At 47.1% G+C, this 14,506-nt stretch overlaps 3 protein-coding genes across 3 annotated transcripts; 2 read left to right on the forward strand and 1 right to left on the reverse strand.

The window, feature by feature from the left end:
• Positions 1-675: 675 nt before the first annotated feature.
• Positions 676-2,666, reverse strand: BJ212DRAFT_1508544 (uncharacterized protein). The gene is made up of 4 exons (XM_041341634.1): positions 2,083-2,666; positions 1,674-1,842; positions 1,361-1,624; positions 676-1,126 (listed from the first exon to the last, which is right to left on the reverse strand). The coding sequence occupies exons 1-4, from the start codon at positions 2,616-2,618 to the stop codon at positions 884-886; spliced, it is 1,212 nt and encodes a 403-aa protein (XP_041198698.1). The 5' UTR covers positions 2,619-2,666; the 3' UTR covers positions 676-883.
• A 4,883-nt stretch (positions 2,667-7,549) lies between these two features.
• On the forward strand, positions 7,550-8,485 carry BJ212DRAFT_1294883 (uncharacterized protein; the record flags this gene model as incomplete). The annotated part of the gene is made up of 1 exon (XM_041332262.1): positions 7,550-8,485. The coding sequence occupies one exon, from the start codon at positions 7,550-7,552 to the stop codon at positions 8,483-8,485; it is 936 nt and encodes a 311-aa protein (XP_041198699.1).
• Positions 8,486-13,328: 4,843 nt separating this feature from the next.
• On the forward strand, positions 13,329-14,063 carry BJ212DRAFT_1314073 (uncharacterized protein). Its single transcript, XM_041334112.1, has one exon. The coding sequence runs from the start codon at positions 13,427-13,429 to the stop codon at positions 13,811-13,813; it is 387 nt and encodes a 128-aa protein (XP_041198700.1). The 5' UTR covers positions 13,329-13,426; the 3' UTR covers positions 13,814-14,063.
• The last annotated feature ends 443 nt before the right edge of the window (positions 14,064-14,506 follow it).

Here is a 14,506-nt window from a genome sequence, read left to right on the forward strand (position 1 = left end):
TCCTCCTAACCCTCAGACATCCTGTCCTCCTGTCCTCCTGTCCTCCAGACCTCTGGACATCCTACCCTTCCATCCTGTTTCCTGTAGAAGTACTACCTTGCAATGGGAACTCTCCTGAGCACTTCCTGCATTCCTCCAGAACTCTCCCACGCTCCTCTGGACTTCATTGGACCATCATCAGACTTCCTCTGAAATGAAGGGCACATACTCAGGTAAGGGACACAGCATATGAGCTGAGGCCAAGCCCCTCTGAGTCAGTCTCTCTCTCCTTTGAGCATGGTTCTTAACAGTCATCGTTGTCATCATCATCCAGATCTCCTTGGCCCAGAGGGGCTAGGGCTGGAGTCCATGTAGGGGTCTCCAGATGTTGACAACTCAGAAGCTCTGAGATGCTTCTGGCAGTAGCACACTGGCTAACATGACGCTGCAAGAAGCTATTGAAGGTTTCGACAATAGGAGTGGAATCACAGCAGGCGGATACTAATCTGGCCACTTGGAGAGTGTTTGCAGTTTTGGTTGGAGCCATAGAAAGTGTAAGTATACTCAGCAAGGTGTGAGTTTGAATATACTGTTAAGGTCATACTCAAGGACTAATGGATCCTAAGGGCTTTGGCCTCAGCTCATGCGCTGTGCCCCTTACTCGAGTATTGCCCCTTATTTCAGGAAGGCAAGACTATGGTGCAGTTCACTTATGCACCACTACATTTGTGCAATTTTTCTGCCATTGCGAGAACAAGTCCCAGGAACTTTCTGTCTTGTAAAAATGCTTAGATTAATGATAGGAACATATTGTCAAGAGCGATTTTGCATAGCGTTAAATTTGAGCAAGATAAATTTTCAGACATGACCCAAATTGGCGGTGAGGGCTAAGGTACCAGTAAAATTAGTCAAAAAGACATGCTACAGTCTCTGGAACACATCTATGAGATTTGTACTTCCTTGAGCTGAACTCCTTGACCTGCAACTGTGCTGTTTTCATCTCCAGACCCGACTGGTAAGCACTCATCCACCTGTGCATCCAATGTTCCCATAAACAGATTGTACTGAGACGTATGGAAGCCATAGCCTTTGGCAAGTTGGTCTTGAGCATTTCAAAGGTGTAATCACAGTTCTTGTGCAGATACCTCTTTACTGCCCCCCAAAAAAACTCGATAAAATTGAGCTTGCAGTGGTATTTTGGCAAGAAGATGCACAAGTGACCAGCAGCCTTGATGACGTCTTGCACAAGTGGTTTCTGCTTGACAAAATCTGGTTGAAGTTTGAGAATTCACTTGAAGCAGCAGTTTGTTGCCTTGTCAGGACACTTTGATTGGCACCTGCCTTGACGTCTCCCCTGCAAAAGACCATGTTCCTGGAGAACAGCCTTGATGCCCTTTGGTTCATTTGGGTGATCATGGTGATTGGAGGGAAACATCATGGGCTGAATAACTTTTTGCCCACCAGCATCAATGAACCAACCATCTTTCATCTGTGCCTGCTTGCCCCCCGGATTTACATTCATGTGTGAGATCAGCAATGCATCATCTGCATATGCTGAGTGTTCCTGAGAATTATCGATGAGGAACAACGCCTGGTAACCAGGTCCATGAGCATGTTCGAATGCTGGAATAATTTTGTCACGGAGCTTCCCCTGTTTTCAGTTTCATGCACAATATCTGAACAACAACACCCACCTGCACAACAAACATTTCCCCATTCCAGTATCCCTCGTAATTTTTGCCATACTCAATGGTGTGTGCTGCTTCCTCGAGATGTCCAACAGTTGAGCAAATGATACTACTCTGATGTAATCCTTGACCCGCTCCTTTCTTTCTCAGCTTGTGCTCACCATCTGGCACCCAGCTCATTGACTGTCCATCGTTTGCTTGAGTTGTCATCTCGTCATGCGCACAAATGACCAGCCATGTTTCAACAAAATTGGAAGGAGGGATATCAGACTCCTTCTCAACATCTCCGATAACATATTGAACAAGCCAATGTTCATGTTCCTTCATTGCAGGAAGAAAGACATTTTGGCGATATTCAACAACATCTGGTCGATCATGGCCATCAAAATACAGCCCTTTCTTGTATGCCATGAACCAAAATCCTTCAAGATGGAGCCAGCGATGGGCTGTGCTCAATGATACCCCATGCCCAACCTTCATGTGAATGCAAGGAAAGAGCTCAAGCTCGATGTATCTCTTCAGCCCCTGGGGCATTTCAGTCTGCACAAGCCCCTCAAGATATTTTGTTGCTTCGGTATGGAGAAGTTCGTTATTCATGAATTTCGCCAGCTTCTGGGGATCCATTGACCATTTGTTTGAGCGCATGAATGTGCGGAGCTCAGATGCGATTGCAGGGTCATCAAGAAGTGACAAAATCTTGGCATGCCATCCCCATTGTGAAACTGGAAGCATTCTTGTTCGCATCCACTCATGAGTCCACCCACGAACCTGACGTCCTCCCCACTTTGCAGCAAACCTGTTGGTCTCTGTAGCCATTTCTGAGGCCACCTTGAAACTATGCTTGTTCTTGACTACAAGCATCAAGTGAACCTTGATAGTACGTGCACGACGTGCCTGTAAACCACATGGACCCCCAACAAACACTGTCTTCTTCAACTTCAAATGCTTCATGATATCTTTGTATGTGTGCTCCAGCTCAGCTTGCTTTGCAGCTTGCTTTTGTTTTCACTGCTCATGATATGGAACCTTGAGTTTCTGGCATTTCTGAGGTAGTGCCGAGGAAACACGACTGGTGCCATCATGATCGTCACTGTGATCCATGTTGGTGTTGCTACCCCTGTCATCTTCATCACTCAAGAAATTGGAAAGGAAGCCCAGCAAGCTTGGAACATATTGTGTGTTTCTGTGCACTGGTGCTATTTTCTTTTGCACTGGCTTTTGTGCAGCACCTTTTTGCATAAATGCACACATCATGCTGATCTGTGGATCGGTACTGAACAGCCACACCAGTAAGCATTCAGATCTGATGGGGTTGTTTACTGAAGAGTCCTGCTCACCTTATCTTTGCATATTCACGAAAATCCTCTTGAGCACGAGCATCGTGCAGTCGGCACTCCTGCATGCGCTTGGAGTGTCCATCATATCCTAATCCTCGGCTTCTCTCAGCTTTCTTCCAGTTCTCGCTTGTCTTGGGTCCAGCCACCTTCTGATAAGGTGTGGGTTCTGCCAGTGAGGTAACCTCATCTCTCAACTGTGCCAAACTACTTTCGAGCTCTTTGCCCTCCAGCTCAGCAATGCTCTCTCCACTATCTGATTCTGACTCCCAATCCATCTCAAATTCTGAGTCACTGTCAGGCTCAGGCAACGAGCAGTGAACACCACCAGTAAACCCGCAATTGAAGTTATTGTCGTTGTCATCATCACTGTTGCCGTTGCCATTGTCGTTGTCGGGCTCCCACACAGTACTATCATTGGCTTGGACAGTAGCAGGATTCACTTGAGTTTGTCAGGCAAGTCTTGCACAAGCAGCTGCCAATTTGTGGTACTTGCGGACCATTGTATAAAGGTTGAAATAATTAACTTTCACCTGTACATAGTACACTTGTCTATCACGACTCACAATCCAACACCTTGGACACTAGCATCGAAGTCACTGCCACACCTACCATATTTAGCAATGAGATTGGAGTTGGAAATTTCGGCCCTCAATTTGGTGGTTGCCCCAAAGTAGCGGCACATAAGTGAACTGCACCATAACATGTCCAGAGGGTCAGATGGGTAGCATAGTGGATCCAGATGACTTCTGGATGCAGGATAAGTATCATAATGCTAATCTGGACGAGTCCAAACTAGAAACTAGTGGTAATGGCTGTTGTAGACAGAGGTGGATGTGGATAGACTATAGGAATCAATCCTAAGTCTTGGAGAGTGATGAGAGTAGCAGTACTCAGGTCTGGAGGATGGGAATGAGCAGAACTAAGTTGATATTTGAACTGAGGTGCTACAGAGATTTACAGGAGGTTATATACTATAGGTATCTAACAGAATGATCAATCAGCAGTGTCATATCTGCATATCCAGATCTCAGATCTGATACTTATCTCATCTCAGATCCAATCCACATCTTATCTCCCTCCAACATCTCGTCATCCAATCTGTCCACTTGTCTGGTCCAGTCCACAATTTATCTGAATCCACAACCAGTGCTCGTCTCCTTTTGGTAATCCCCTAACTCCGGTATTTTGGTTATCTGTATATCCTTCCTGCTCCCTGATCTGTTACCTATGCTTCATTTCTGTTTCATTATTTGTGATCCATTTCTACTTACCAATAGACCATCCATATGCTTCATACATAGCCTTGGACTCTGCTGATTGATCATTCTGTTAGATACCTATAGTATATAACCTCCTGTAACTCTCTGTAGTACCTCAGTTCAAATATCAACTTAGTTCTGCTTATTCCCGTCCTCTGGACCTGAGTACTGCTACTCTTGTCACCCTCCAAGACTTAGGATTGATTCTTATAGTCTATCCGCATCCACCTCTGTCTACAACAGCCCTTACTGCTAGTTTCTAGTCTGGACTCATCTGGATTAGCCTTATAATACTTATCCTGCATCCAGAAGTCATCTGGATCCACTATGTTACCTGTCCAACCCTCCAGATGTGTTAGTCTTGCCTTCCTGAAATAAGGGGCAATACTCGAGTAAGGGGCACAGTGCATGAGCTGAGGCCAAAGCCCTTCAGATCCACTTAGCCTTGAGTACAACCTTAACAAGCAGGGTCCAAGGCTATGTACAAAGCATATGGATAGTCTATTGGTAAGTAGAAATGGATCACAAATAATGAAACAGAAATGAAGCATAGGTAATGGATCAGGGAGCAGGACAGATATACAGATAACCAAAATACTGGAGTTAGGGGATTACTGAAAGGAGACGAGCACTGGTTGTGGATTCAGATAAATTGTGGACTGGACCAGACAAGTGGACAGATTGGATGACGAGATGTTGGAGGGAGATAAGATGTGGATTGGATCTGAGATGAGATAAGTATCAGATCTGAGATCTGGATATGCAGATATGACATTCAATAGTAGTCCTCTCAGGCCAATCAATTAACTCACTGTCATATCCCATATGCCAGACATAGATCCCATCATATTCCCACGCTTTCTGGACCTATTTCCAGACCCCATATCTGGCTCATTCCTGGATCCCCTATCCTGTCCACCCTATGCACATTCTGTCCAGCAAGACATCCAGACTTTACCTCCTCTCAGATTCTGGACTACATCCACTACCTCACATATCTCAGTCCTGTTTCCGCCCTGCCTTCCGGATCACCAGATCTCCGGATATTAACTGTTACTATCTCCGGACCTATTCCCACCCTCTGTCCGAGATCCTGTGCCTATCCCCATTTAGGCATCTCCGCCTTTCCAGTTCTCGGTTATCTCTGTTTCTGTCTTGCTGATTGATCCTTGTACTAGTTTCATCTCCCAGTTCATTTACTTATGTTCTGTCTTACTTACCAATGTGTTTCCGCATGCTCGTACATAGCCTTACTCCTTTGCTTACTGATCCTCTCAGATAGCCTCTAGTATATAACCCCTGTACAACTACAGTAGAGTCCTCAGTCTGAATATCACCTTAGACTTGCCTAATCTTCTTCCAGACTTCAGTCCATCTGAGTTTGTCCTTTTCCATAAGGCCTAGGGATGGATTCCCTAGGCTGGAATTCCGGACCTTCGGATTTGTCCCCTATGTCTCTGTCCCAAGTCTAGGGATTGCTTCCCTAGGCTAGAGTCTTGCCTTTCTGGCACTTACCCTCTTTCCAGACTTAGGTCCACTTCCTGTCCCTCTGACTCTACCTTAGGGTAGTCTACCTCTGTTTGCTTCTACATCGGACTTCATCCGATGTAGCCCCTATTCCTTCCAGACCTCCAGACCTCCTGTCTTCTGTACCTCTGGACATCCTGTCCCTCATACCTCTGGGCATCCTGTCCTTCGGACATTCCACCCTCCGTACCTTCAGATGTTCTGTCCTCCATACTCCATACCTCCGGACATCCTGTCCTCCAGACCTCCTATCCTTCCATCCTGTTTTCCTGTAGAAGTATTACCTTGCAGTGGGAACTCTCCTGAGCATTTCCTGCATTCCTCCAGAACTCTCCCATGCTCCTCTGGACATTTCCCGCGCTCCTCCGGAAGTCCTCCCGCACTCTCCACCAGAGTAGCCAGCCTCCAGAAGTCCTCTGGACTTCATCAGACCATCATCGGACTTCCTCTGAAATGAAGGGCACATACTTGGGTAAGGGGCACAGTGTACAAGCTGAGGCCAAGCCCCTCTGAGTCAGTCTCTCTCTCCTTTGAGCATGGTTCTTAACACTCACACCTCTTAGGATAAGTAGTGCTAGTTGCTAACCGCCTAGTACCAATTACTTCTTCACACTGGCTCCCAAGCACCCATCTCCACCAGAAGATGCAGATGCTGAGATGATGGACACCGAGACCACAGAGGTGGCTAAGGCAGCCTGCATGAAGGTCAAAGGGCATATCCCAAAGAAGTAGAGGTCGGGCGACCTCTGGAGGGGGGTATGTGACAGATGGACAAGTCCAAGACTGATCATGTCCAAATGAGAAAGAGAAAAGGTCCAAGCTCCCCCCTGCCACATATGAAACAAAGTCTAAACACATGATTCCTTTATCACAAGCCACTCTGCATGATACAGTATAAGATGTACCTAGACTTGTATCATATAGACCAGTGTTCTTGAATTTGATCCTTGTATCTGGTTACTTGAGCATCTGAAACATTCCCACTTGTGCCAACTCTGAAAGCTATCACTTCTCACAGTCATCACACACAGCAACCTGGTGTCAGCAGGCAGACAAGCACCCACACATCCTTTCAACTTGTCTGCATCCAACCACCATCTGGCAAGCTTTGAATAGCTGCAACCAATTATCCATTCTATTACAGGCATCTTTTTAAACATCTCAATTAAGTACTCAATCACTTTGCTGCTGGCATTAGAACACGCTTGCTGTGAAAGAATCATTTCACATCTCAAAACATTTCAGAACCTCCTTCGGACCCAAAAGATAGAATTTGCAGCTTAGACTTTGATCATTCAATCAACCTTGTAGGTGTATGTTATCCCATCCAAGATAGCAAGCACCGCTATGATTTCTAACTACAATGTTGAACCCAACTAGCACCTTCCTGACTTGTTCCATTCCTAGTACTACCAACCCACAATCGGTGTGACATTCTCATATCAATATCTGTCAATGAGTGGCTGGGATCAGTGTTAGTATCTCCTTCTCTTATCCCTTGTTGCATTCTTTGACCTCATTGACAGTTTCTCAATCATCTGCTGGACCTTGGGAGAAGCTGTCCCATGTCACCATCCTGGGTGCTGAATATGACTCTCCTGAATGCCAGCCCCATCTGAAATGTTTGGAAGGGACCTGAGTGGACCTTCTCAAAATTATCCACAGATCATTGGACGAGCAAAAGAAGAGTCAAATCATTTGGTTGCATGGCACAGCAGGCATCAGAAAATCTGCTGTAGCATTCACAGTAGCTGAGAGGATGAAAGGTCTGAAAGTGACAGAGGAGATGAATGTTGAAACACAGCTTGTGGGGACATTCTTTTTCTCGCACAAGCACACAAACTGCAGCATGACTGGTCATTTCTTTGCGACCCTTGCTTACCAGCTTGCAACCAATTTTCCCAGCATCCAGAGGGACATGAACAGAGCTATCAGTGAGAATCCTGCAGTTCTGGACTCCAGCAAGTCTCTTCAAGACCAGATGAAGGTATTATTTCACCAACCTCTCTGGCACCTAGAATCCAGGCTGTGGGAGTGTGCACCTCCAGTGTTTGTTATTGACACCCTCAATGAATGCAAGCCTGACACTGTCGCTGATCTGATCTCTCTCCTTGGCCAAACTCTTCATGATCCTGATCTTCCTGTGATCCACATCCTGCTTACAAGTCGCTCAGAAAAGCATATCCACAAAGCCATTCAAAAAGAGGAGATGCACCTGCTGGTGTACAAGATACCAGTGAACACTTCTGGGGAGGGAGTTGCTGGCACCATTTCATTAGATGGCAAGGATGTTGACAAAGATATATATATTTTCTTGCAGCATTCCTTCACAGAGTTGCAAAGTTGCCATCCCAATTTCCCACAGCTGTTGAGGGATCAACTTGCATGGCTAGCGAGCCGAGCAGGCAGGCATTTTATCATGGCTTCCACAATGATCAACTTTATCAATGATAAAGAACATGATCCCAACATTTGCCTTCAGCTTATGCTCAAGTTAACAAATAGATCACTACCTGGAACAGAGGTGTATAAGTTATATGATTGTATTCTCTCTACCTGTGCCAATCCCAAGCAGGCATACCTCCATTTGTCTGACATTGCTGCCCTTGCAGACCCTCTACCAATTTCACAAATCTCACAACTTCTTGGCTCTGGTCAGGGTAGGGATGTTGGGATGACACTGGTGCAACTATGATCTATCATGGATATCCCTACAAACAGCAGTTTCCCATTGAATATCTATCACTTATCTGTTCACAACTATGTTTCCGATCCCTCAAACTGCAGCCTTGCTGAAGTACAAGATATCACATCACCCCATTCCATACTTGCTGATTCCTGTTTCTGCTTGATGACACAAGATATTTCAGAATACTCAGCTCTCCTGGATGCACTCTTAGAATTGAAGAGGCAGAGTCAAGCTATGAAACACGATGACCCACAGAGCCTACAATGCTCATTATCTTTCATGGTCAAGCCACCTGAGCCACTGTACATTCTCACATGTCTTCTATGGATTTGGGGAGAATGCAATCTGGGGTTGCACTCATGGTTGGGGGCTCCAGACAGGTGTGCATGGCTGCAGACTGAAAGAGGCAAATACTGGCTGCAGACCCAGGAGGGTTGGGACTGGCTGAAGACCTCAGAGGGGGAAGTGTGGTTACAAAGCGAGAGCAGATGAGAGTGGTTGAAGAGTGGGCAAGGGTGGCTGTGGATTCAGAGATGGCAAAAGGTCACTGGAGATCTGGGCAAGAAAAGATTCCTGGAGACCTGGAGTGGGAGAGACTGGTCAGAGTACATCAGTGAGCAAGGCTGGTTGGACACATCAAGCGGTCGAAAATGGTTGCACACCCAGAGTGGGTGAGATTGGCTGCAGACTCAGAATGGTCAAGACTGGATATAAACCCCAGGGGGGCAAGAGTGGCTGCAGAGACAAAAGGAGTGAGAGTGGCTGCAAAAAGAAGAGGGGCGAGAGTGGCTATAGACAGAAGGGGGGCAGGAGTGGTTGCAGCAGATCCAAGGTGTGTGGGAGTGGCTACAGACCCCAGGTGGGTGGAACTGGTTAGGCACCAAGAGCAGGCATGATTGGTTAGAGACCAAGAGTAGTCAAGATTGGCTAGAGACCCAGAGGGGAAGAGACTGGTTGGAAACAGAATGCGGGTGGTACTGGCTGAAGACTGGGCAGTGGCTGAACACACAGAATGGTCAACACTACTCCAGAGGGGCTACAGTGGCTGGAGATAGTGGACATATATGCCTGGCTGGCCAACAATGGGGAATACTGGCTGTGTACCCAGAGAGGTTGAAAGTGGCTAGAAACCCACAGAGGGTGTGAGCGGCTGAGATCTCTGAGTGGGCATGAGTGGCTGAAAACTCTGAGTGGAGCAGAGTGGCTGCAGAGCAGCAGCAAAAAACATTGGTTAGACACTGGGAGCAGACAGTCCTGGCTGCACACTTCATCCAGCCAGTAGTAGATACAAACCCAGATGCAAGGGTTATTGCCAACCCGGATTCTAAGAGGCTGGCTGCAGACCTGGGCTGGCCAAGACTGGTTGCAAACCTCAAACAGACTTGACTGGCTGCAGACCCAGAGTGGGCAGGACTGGCTGCAACCTCAGGGAAGGTGAGACTGGCTGCCATTGTGGAGCAGGAGAAAAGAGTGGCAGCAGACGAAGTATGGGCAAGACTGGCTGCAGACCCAGGATGGGAAAGCCTGGTTGCAGACCCAGAGTGGCCGAAGCTGGCTAGAGACCTCAGGAGGGTGAGAGTGGGTGCAACAAACCAAGAGTGGGCTAGAGTGGCTGGAGACCAACAGTGGGCGAGAGTGGCTAGAAACTCAGATGGGACAAGAGTGGGCAGGGACCCAAAACTGGCTGCCTACTCTGGATGAGCAAGGCTGGTTGCAGACCCAGACTGCACATGACTGGCTGCAGACCTGGCATGGGTGAAATTGGTTGCAACAGACTTCAAGTGGTTGTGAATGGCTGCAATCTCAGAGTGGGCAAGACTGGTTGCAGTCCCAGAGTGCACAAGTATGGCTGAAAACTCTGAACAGATGAGACTGGCTGCTAACACAGAGCAGGGAAGAGTGGCTGCTGACCCAGGGTGCTCAAGACTGGCTGCTGACCCAGACCAGGGAAGAGTGGTTACTGACTCCAGGTGGGGGAAAGTGGCTGCATACCTTGTGTGGGTAAGAGTGGCTATGGACCCCGAATGGGTTGCAGACTCCAAGTGGACAAGAATGGCTGCAGAAACAGGGTGGACAAGACTGGCTGCAGCAGACCCAGGGTGGACTGGCCTGGTAAGAGACCAGCAGTGGGCATGACTGGCTGCAGACCTCGAATGGACAAGACTGGCTTCAGACCCCAAGCAGGCCAACATGGTTGCAGAGCCAATGTGGAAAAGTGTGGCTCCAGAAAACCGAGAGTGGGCAACAATGGTTGGACACAAGCAGTGGGTGGGAGTGGCTGGAGACCCAGAGTGAGCAAGACTGGCTGCAATCCCTGAATGGGCTACAGACTCCAATCAGGTATGCATGGCTGCAGACCTCACATGGGCAAGATTGGCTACTGACCTGGTGTGGACAAGACTGGCTGCTGACCCAGATTGGAGGAGAGTGGCTGCTGACTACAGGCAGGGGAGAGTGGCTACATACCTTGCATGGGCAATAGTGTCTAAGAACCCCTAGCGGGCTGCAGACTCCGAGTGGCCAGGAATGGCTGCACACCCAGAGTGGGCGAGACTGGCTGAAAACTATGAGTGGCTGAGACTGGCTGCAGACCAAAGGTGGGAGAGACTGGTTGCAGACAGGGAGTGGGTGAAACTGGCTATAGACACCCCATGGCCAAGCATGGCAGTTGACCCCTGCAGCATCTATGTGGGTGACAACAGAAGAGTTCTCAAGCACACTGGAAGCAATCACATCAGGAAAAGTGCATGTTGCTTAATCTTACTTAATCAACTTAGCCACATTTGTGTGTCTCTCATGCATTGTTCACCTAGTAAATCTTGTATTTTTTTAGTGCAGCCTATAACAAAATATGTATGCTAATATGACTGAACAATTTTTTTCTGAATATCTTAAAGTTGAATTTCTGGCAAAGTACTGGCAAAGTAGATCCATTTTTGCTAAGTAACAAAAGTATGACTTAAGTCTGTTTAAGGCAAGCTTAAGTAATATGTACTTTTCCTGATGCAATGAAAGTGCAATAGTCCCAGAATTGCATTTACTGCCTACTTTTCAAGTAATCCAAGAGTTCAAGAGCTTACCAGATTTCTTGATGTTTCCGGTCTTCCTAGCATTAAGGCCTCAGGATCATTCCACCTCAACATTCCCACAACATAATCTTTTACCAGACATCGAAGTCATCCATGCCATGACTGCATTTACAATCTTCGCACACAAAACACGGGAACAAAGTCAATCAGCTTCTGACATCCTGAACTATACATGCCAAAACTGGGCTTTCCATCTCTCGCGAGCTCCGAATCCACGGGACGACAAGCTCAACCATGCATTTAAGCTCTTCTGGGATCATTACCTCCTCTCCTGGCTTGAAAGGCAGTGGTCTTTGAAGGGTTTATGGGCTTGCCTCATCATTTTATCTGAAGGGCAGAAACTCGCAAGGGTGTGTATTTCCGCTGAATTTTGCAATTCAGTACCTGACCTGCGCACATAGGAACGTCTCCTCCAATCTCCAAGATCATGAGTCTGAAGCTACCTATTCAATGTAACATTCACACTGTCTTATTATCTACCCTAATTGCTATATTTCCGTTACGTTGCTCCAGTGTTTACAACTCACATACGAAGTAATTATAAGAAAACGTCTGATAGATTGCGAGACAAGCGTGGTGTGCAAGTTGTCAAAATGTTGCTCGATGCTCGCATTGTCTTCCTGGTCGGCTGTTGCTTCTGAAAAGCCAGAGCGGAACAGTCGTTCAATAACGTCATAGCTCAGCTTCTCCACTTTGACTCGGCATTCTTCCTAGAATAACGCATGATTTTCGTTTCGAGCAGGTGCACCAGATCTCCTACTTTCAAGTTCGCGAGGTAATATCTGCGAGAATGGGATGGCGGTGACGGAGTCAGATGGACGTTTGGTTTTCGGAATGACCCTGCTTTGTAAGCCATTTCTTAGCCATGACCCAGAATCCAGACATGGGTACGGGTGGGTTCTCTTGTCGCTGGATCACATAGTCATGCAAAAACGACCATAAGAGCAAAGAAAAGACCGAAAAATCTGTCTCGAAATACCTTTGTTAACCGCCGATGATCGATGAGCGCTGAGTCCCAGTAAGAATCGGTCAGATGCCCTCGGACGGAGATTGATGGATTTGTAGGTTCGGAGTAGTCAGTAGACCTAGATTGATGGAAATCTAACTTGTGTAAACAAACGTTGAACAACGTGTTTGATTTGAGCTGATAAGGCCAATATTCTCTTGCACGCTGCGCGGCTCAACGTACGTTCAACGAGTCTTGAGCAACATTGATTTTGTACTTTGTCGTGTCACTGAGGCTACTCGAAACCAATCTGAAGGCTCCCAAAGGTGTGTTCTTTCATTTACTATGTGGCTACTAAGCACATGACATTGTAGTTAGCCTATGAACGCAGAACACTGGTGTTGCTGTCGGAAATATTGTCATGGACAGCGGAAGTGTCTGAAGTCCCTCAGGACATGGCAAAGACACCTGCAAGAGGCTGATGAGGATGAGAAGCCTCGAGTGCGAGCTGCACGGCTCTCTTGGTCATTTCAAAACTTTGTTGCTACTACTACGAACAATGCACCAGCTGCAGGACCATCTCTCATGCAACCTCCCATTGCCTCCGGTTCGGGACGTACACCCTCTTCCACTACATCTTCCAGTAGCAGTGATGACGACAGGCCTTCATGCAAGCGCAGATGTGGATCAGAAGAACTGTTTGTTAATGTAAGGCAATTGTACAATCTAAGTTACCTCGCTAATATTATGATGTAGGATGTCAATCTTCCGCATCCCCCAGGCAGTCCAGACAATGATCAATACATACCAGAGCCAGACTTTGATGCCTTGCCCCGAGATCTTGAAGGTCGTGATGATGACGAGCAGCATCGAGAGCCTGATGGACCGCCTGACGATCTTGACAATAATGAGATGCATGCAGCCGATCAAGATCAGCGTGACGAGACACCACCTGCAGCACATTGGCATAATCCATTGAAAGATCTTGACCTAGATCAGTTGGGTCGTGATGCGAAACGTTTTGAACTTCAGCGAGATATGCAATTTATTCTCGCGCTGCATAATGCTACTCTCGACGACGGTGCTGGACTTATCGGAGATGCATTGGAGCATTTGCGAAACCCACCACAAGCACAAGCACGGCTAGATGATTCTGACATTGAACATGGAATTTCGCTTTTCCTCGCTTTCGAGCATGCGTCCGAGAGTGCTTTCAGATTTTATTATTCTTATCTTATGCGTTGCTCTCATTGTAATGCTGACTACAGAACTACGACATCGAGGCCTCGAATCTGGTAAGTACTGATCCTATTCCTATTATACACTTATTCGTGTGTTCTATTTAGGTTGCTGGCTGTGTTTGGACCGCGAACACAGTCGATGTTCTTGCAAAGTTCTCTGGTGGTACGCTGCATTAGCTAGGTGCTAGGTATCGTCAGCAGGGGTGGGTAGTAGGACGGAAGAGCTGGTGCGAATGAGCGGGCGGGTAGCCCATTTTTAGCTTTTTTTTGTTGCTTTTGTAACTTTCAAATGCATTGTTTTCCGTCAATTTGCGTCGATATGATGTGAGAACCAATGGATGCGAGCCATCTATTCAAATCTACGGAAATCTAACTACTCGATGTTTTATAGACTGGCGTCAATCAGCGTTGCTACCAGTCGTCTGTGCATCGACGTAACGCGCCATTTGTCGACGCTCGTCGACTGACATCATACTTTTCACAGTTCGTCGATTTCCGTCGTTCTCCGTCGGCTGGCGTCTGACCGACTTTCACTGGGGCTGAGTGCTGACGGATCCAACTTGGAGGTTTGTATATTCCACAAATGCACTGTGTTATCCCGTGATCCACTCGCAAGGACGTAACTCGATTGTCTTCACATCCCAGATTTTTACTGCGTTGTCGTCAAATCTGGTTACACGTGATACAACTTTGAGTGATGGCATCAATGCACGTATCCGCATGTCACATTTTTGGATCTGTTGGATGAGCA

Source organism: Suillus subaureus, assembly GCF_016647635.1.
Source record: "Suillus subaureus strain MN1 chromosome Unknown BJ212scaffold_2, whole genome shotgun sequence".
In the NCBI taxonomy this organism is placed as follows: domain Eukaryota; kingdom Fungi; phylum Basidiomycota; class Agaricomycetes; order Boletales; family Suillaceae; genus Suillus; species Suillus subaureus.

What these genes read in the sequence shown, in the direction of transcription:
- BJ212DRAFT_1508544 (XM_041341634.1), bottom strand. Translation starts at nt 2,618, where the DNA reads ATGAAGCATTTGAAGTTGAAGAAGACAGTGTTTGTTGGGGGTCCATGT. An exon ending in CTCCATCTTGAAGGATTTTG is followed by an intron (nt 1,843 to 2,082) that starts GTTCATGGCATA and finishes ACAGTCAATGAG; the next exon opens with CTGGGTGCCAGATGGTGAGC. An exon ending in GGGAAATGTTTGTTGTGCAG is followed by an intron (nt 1,625 to 1,673) that starts GTGGGTGTTGTT and finishes AAACAGGGGAAG; the next exon opens with CTCCGTGACAAAATTATTCC.
- BJ212DRAFT_1314073 (XM_041334112.1), top strand. Translation starts at nt 13,427, where the DNA reads ATGCATGCAGCCGATCAAGATCAGCGTGACGAGACACCACCTGCAGCA.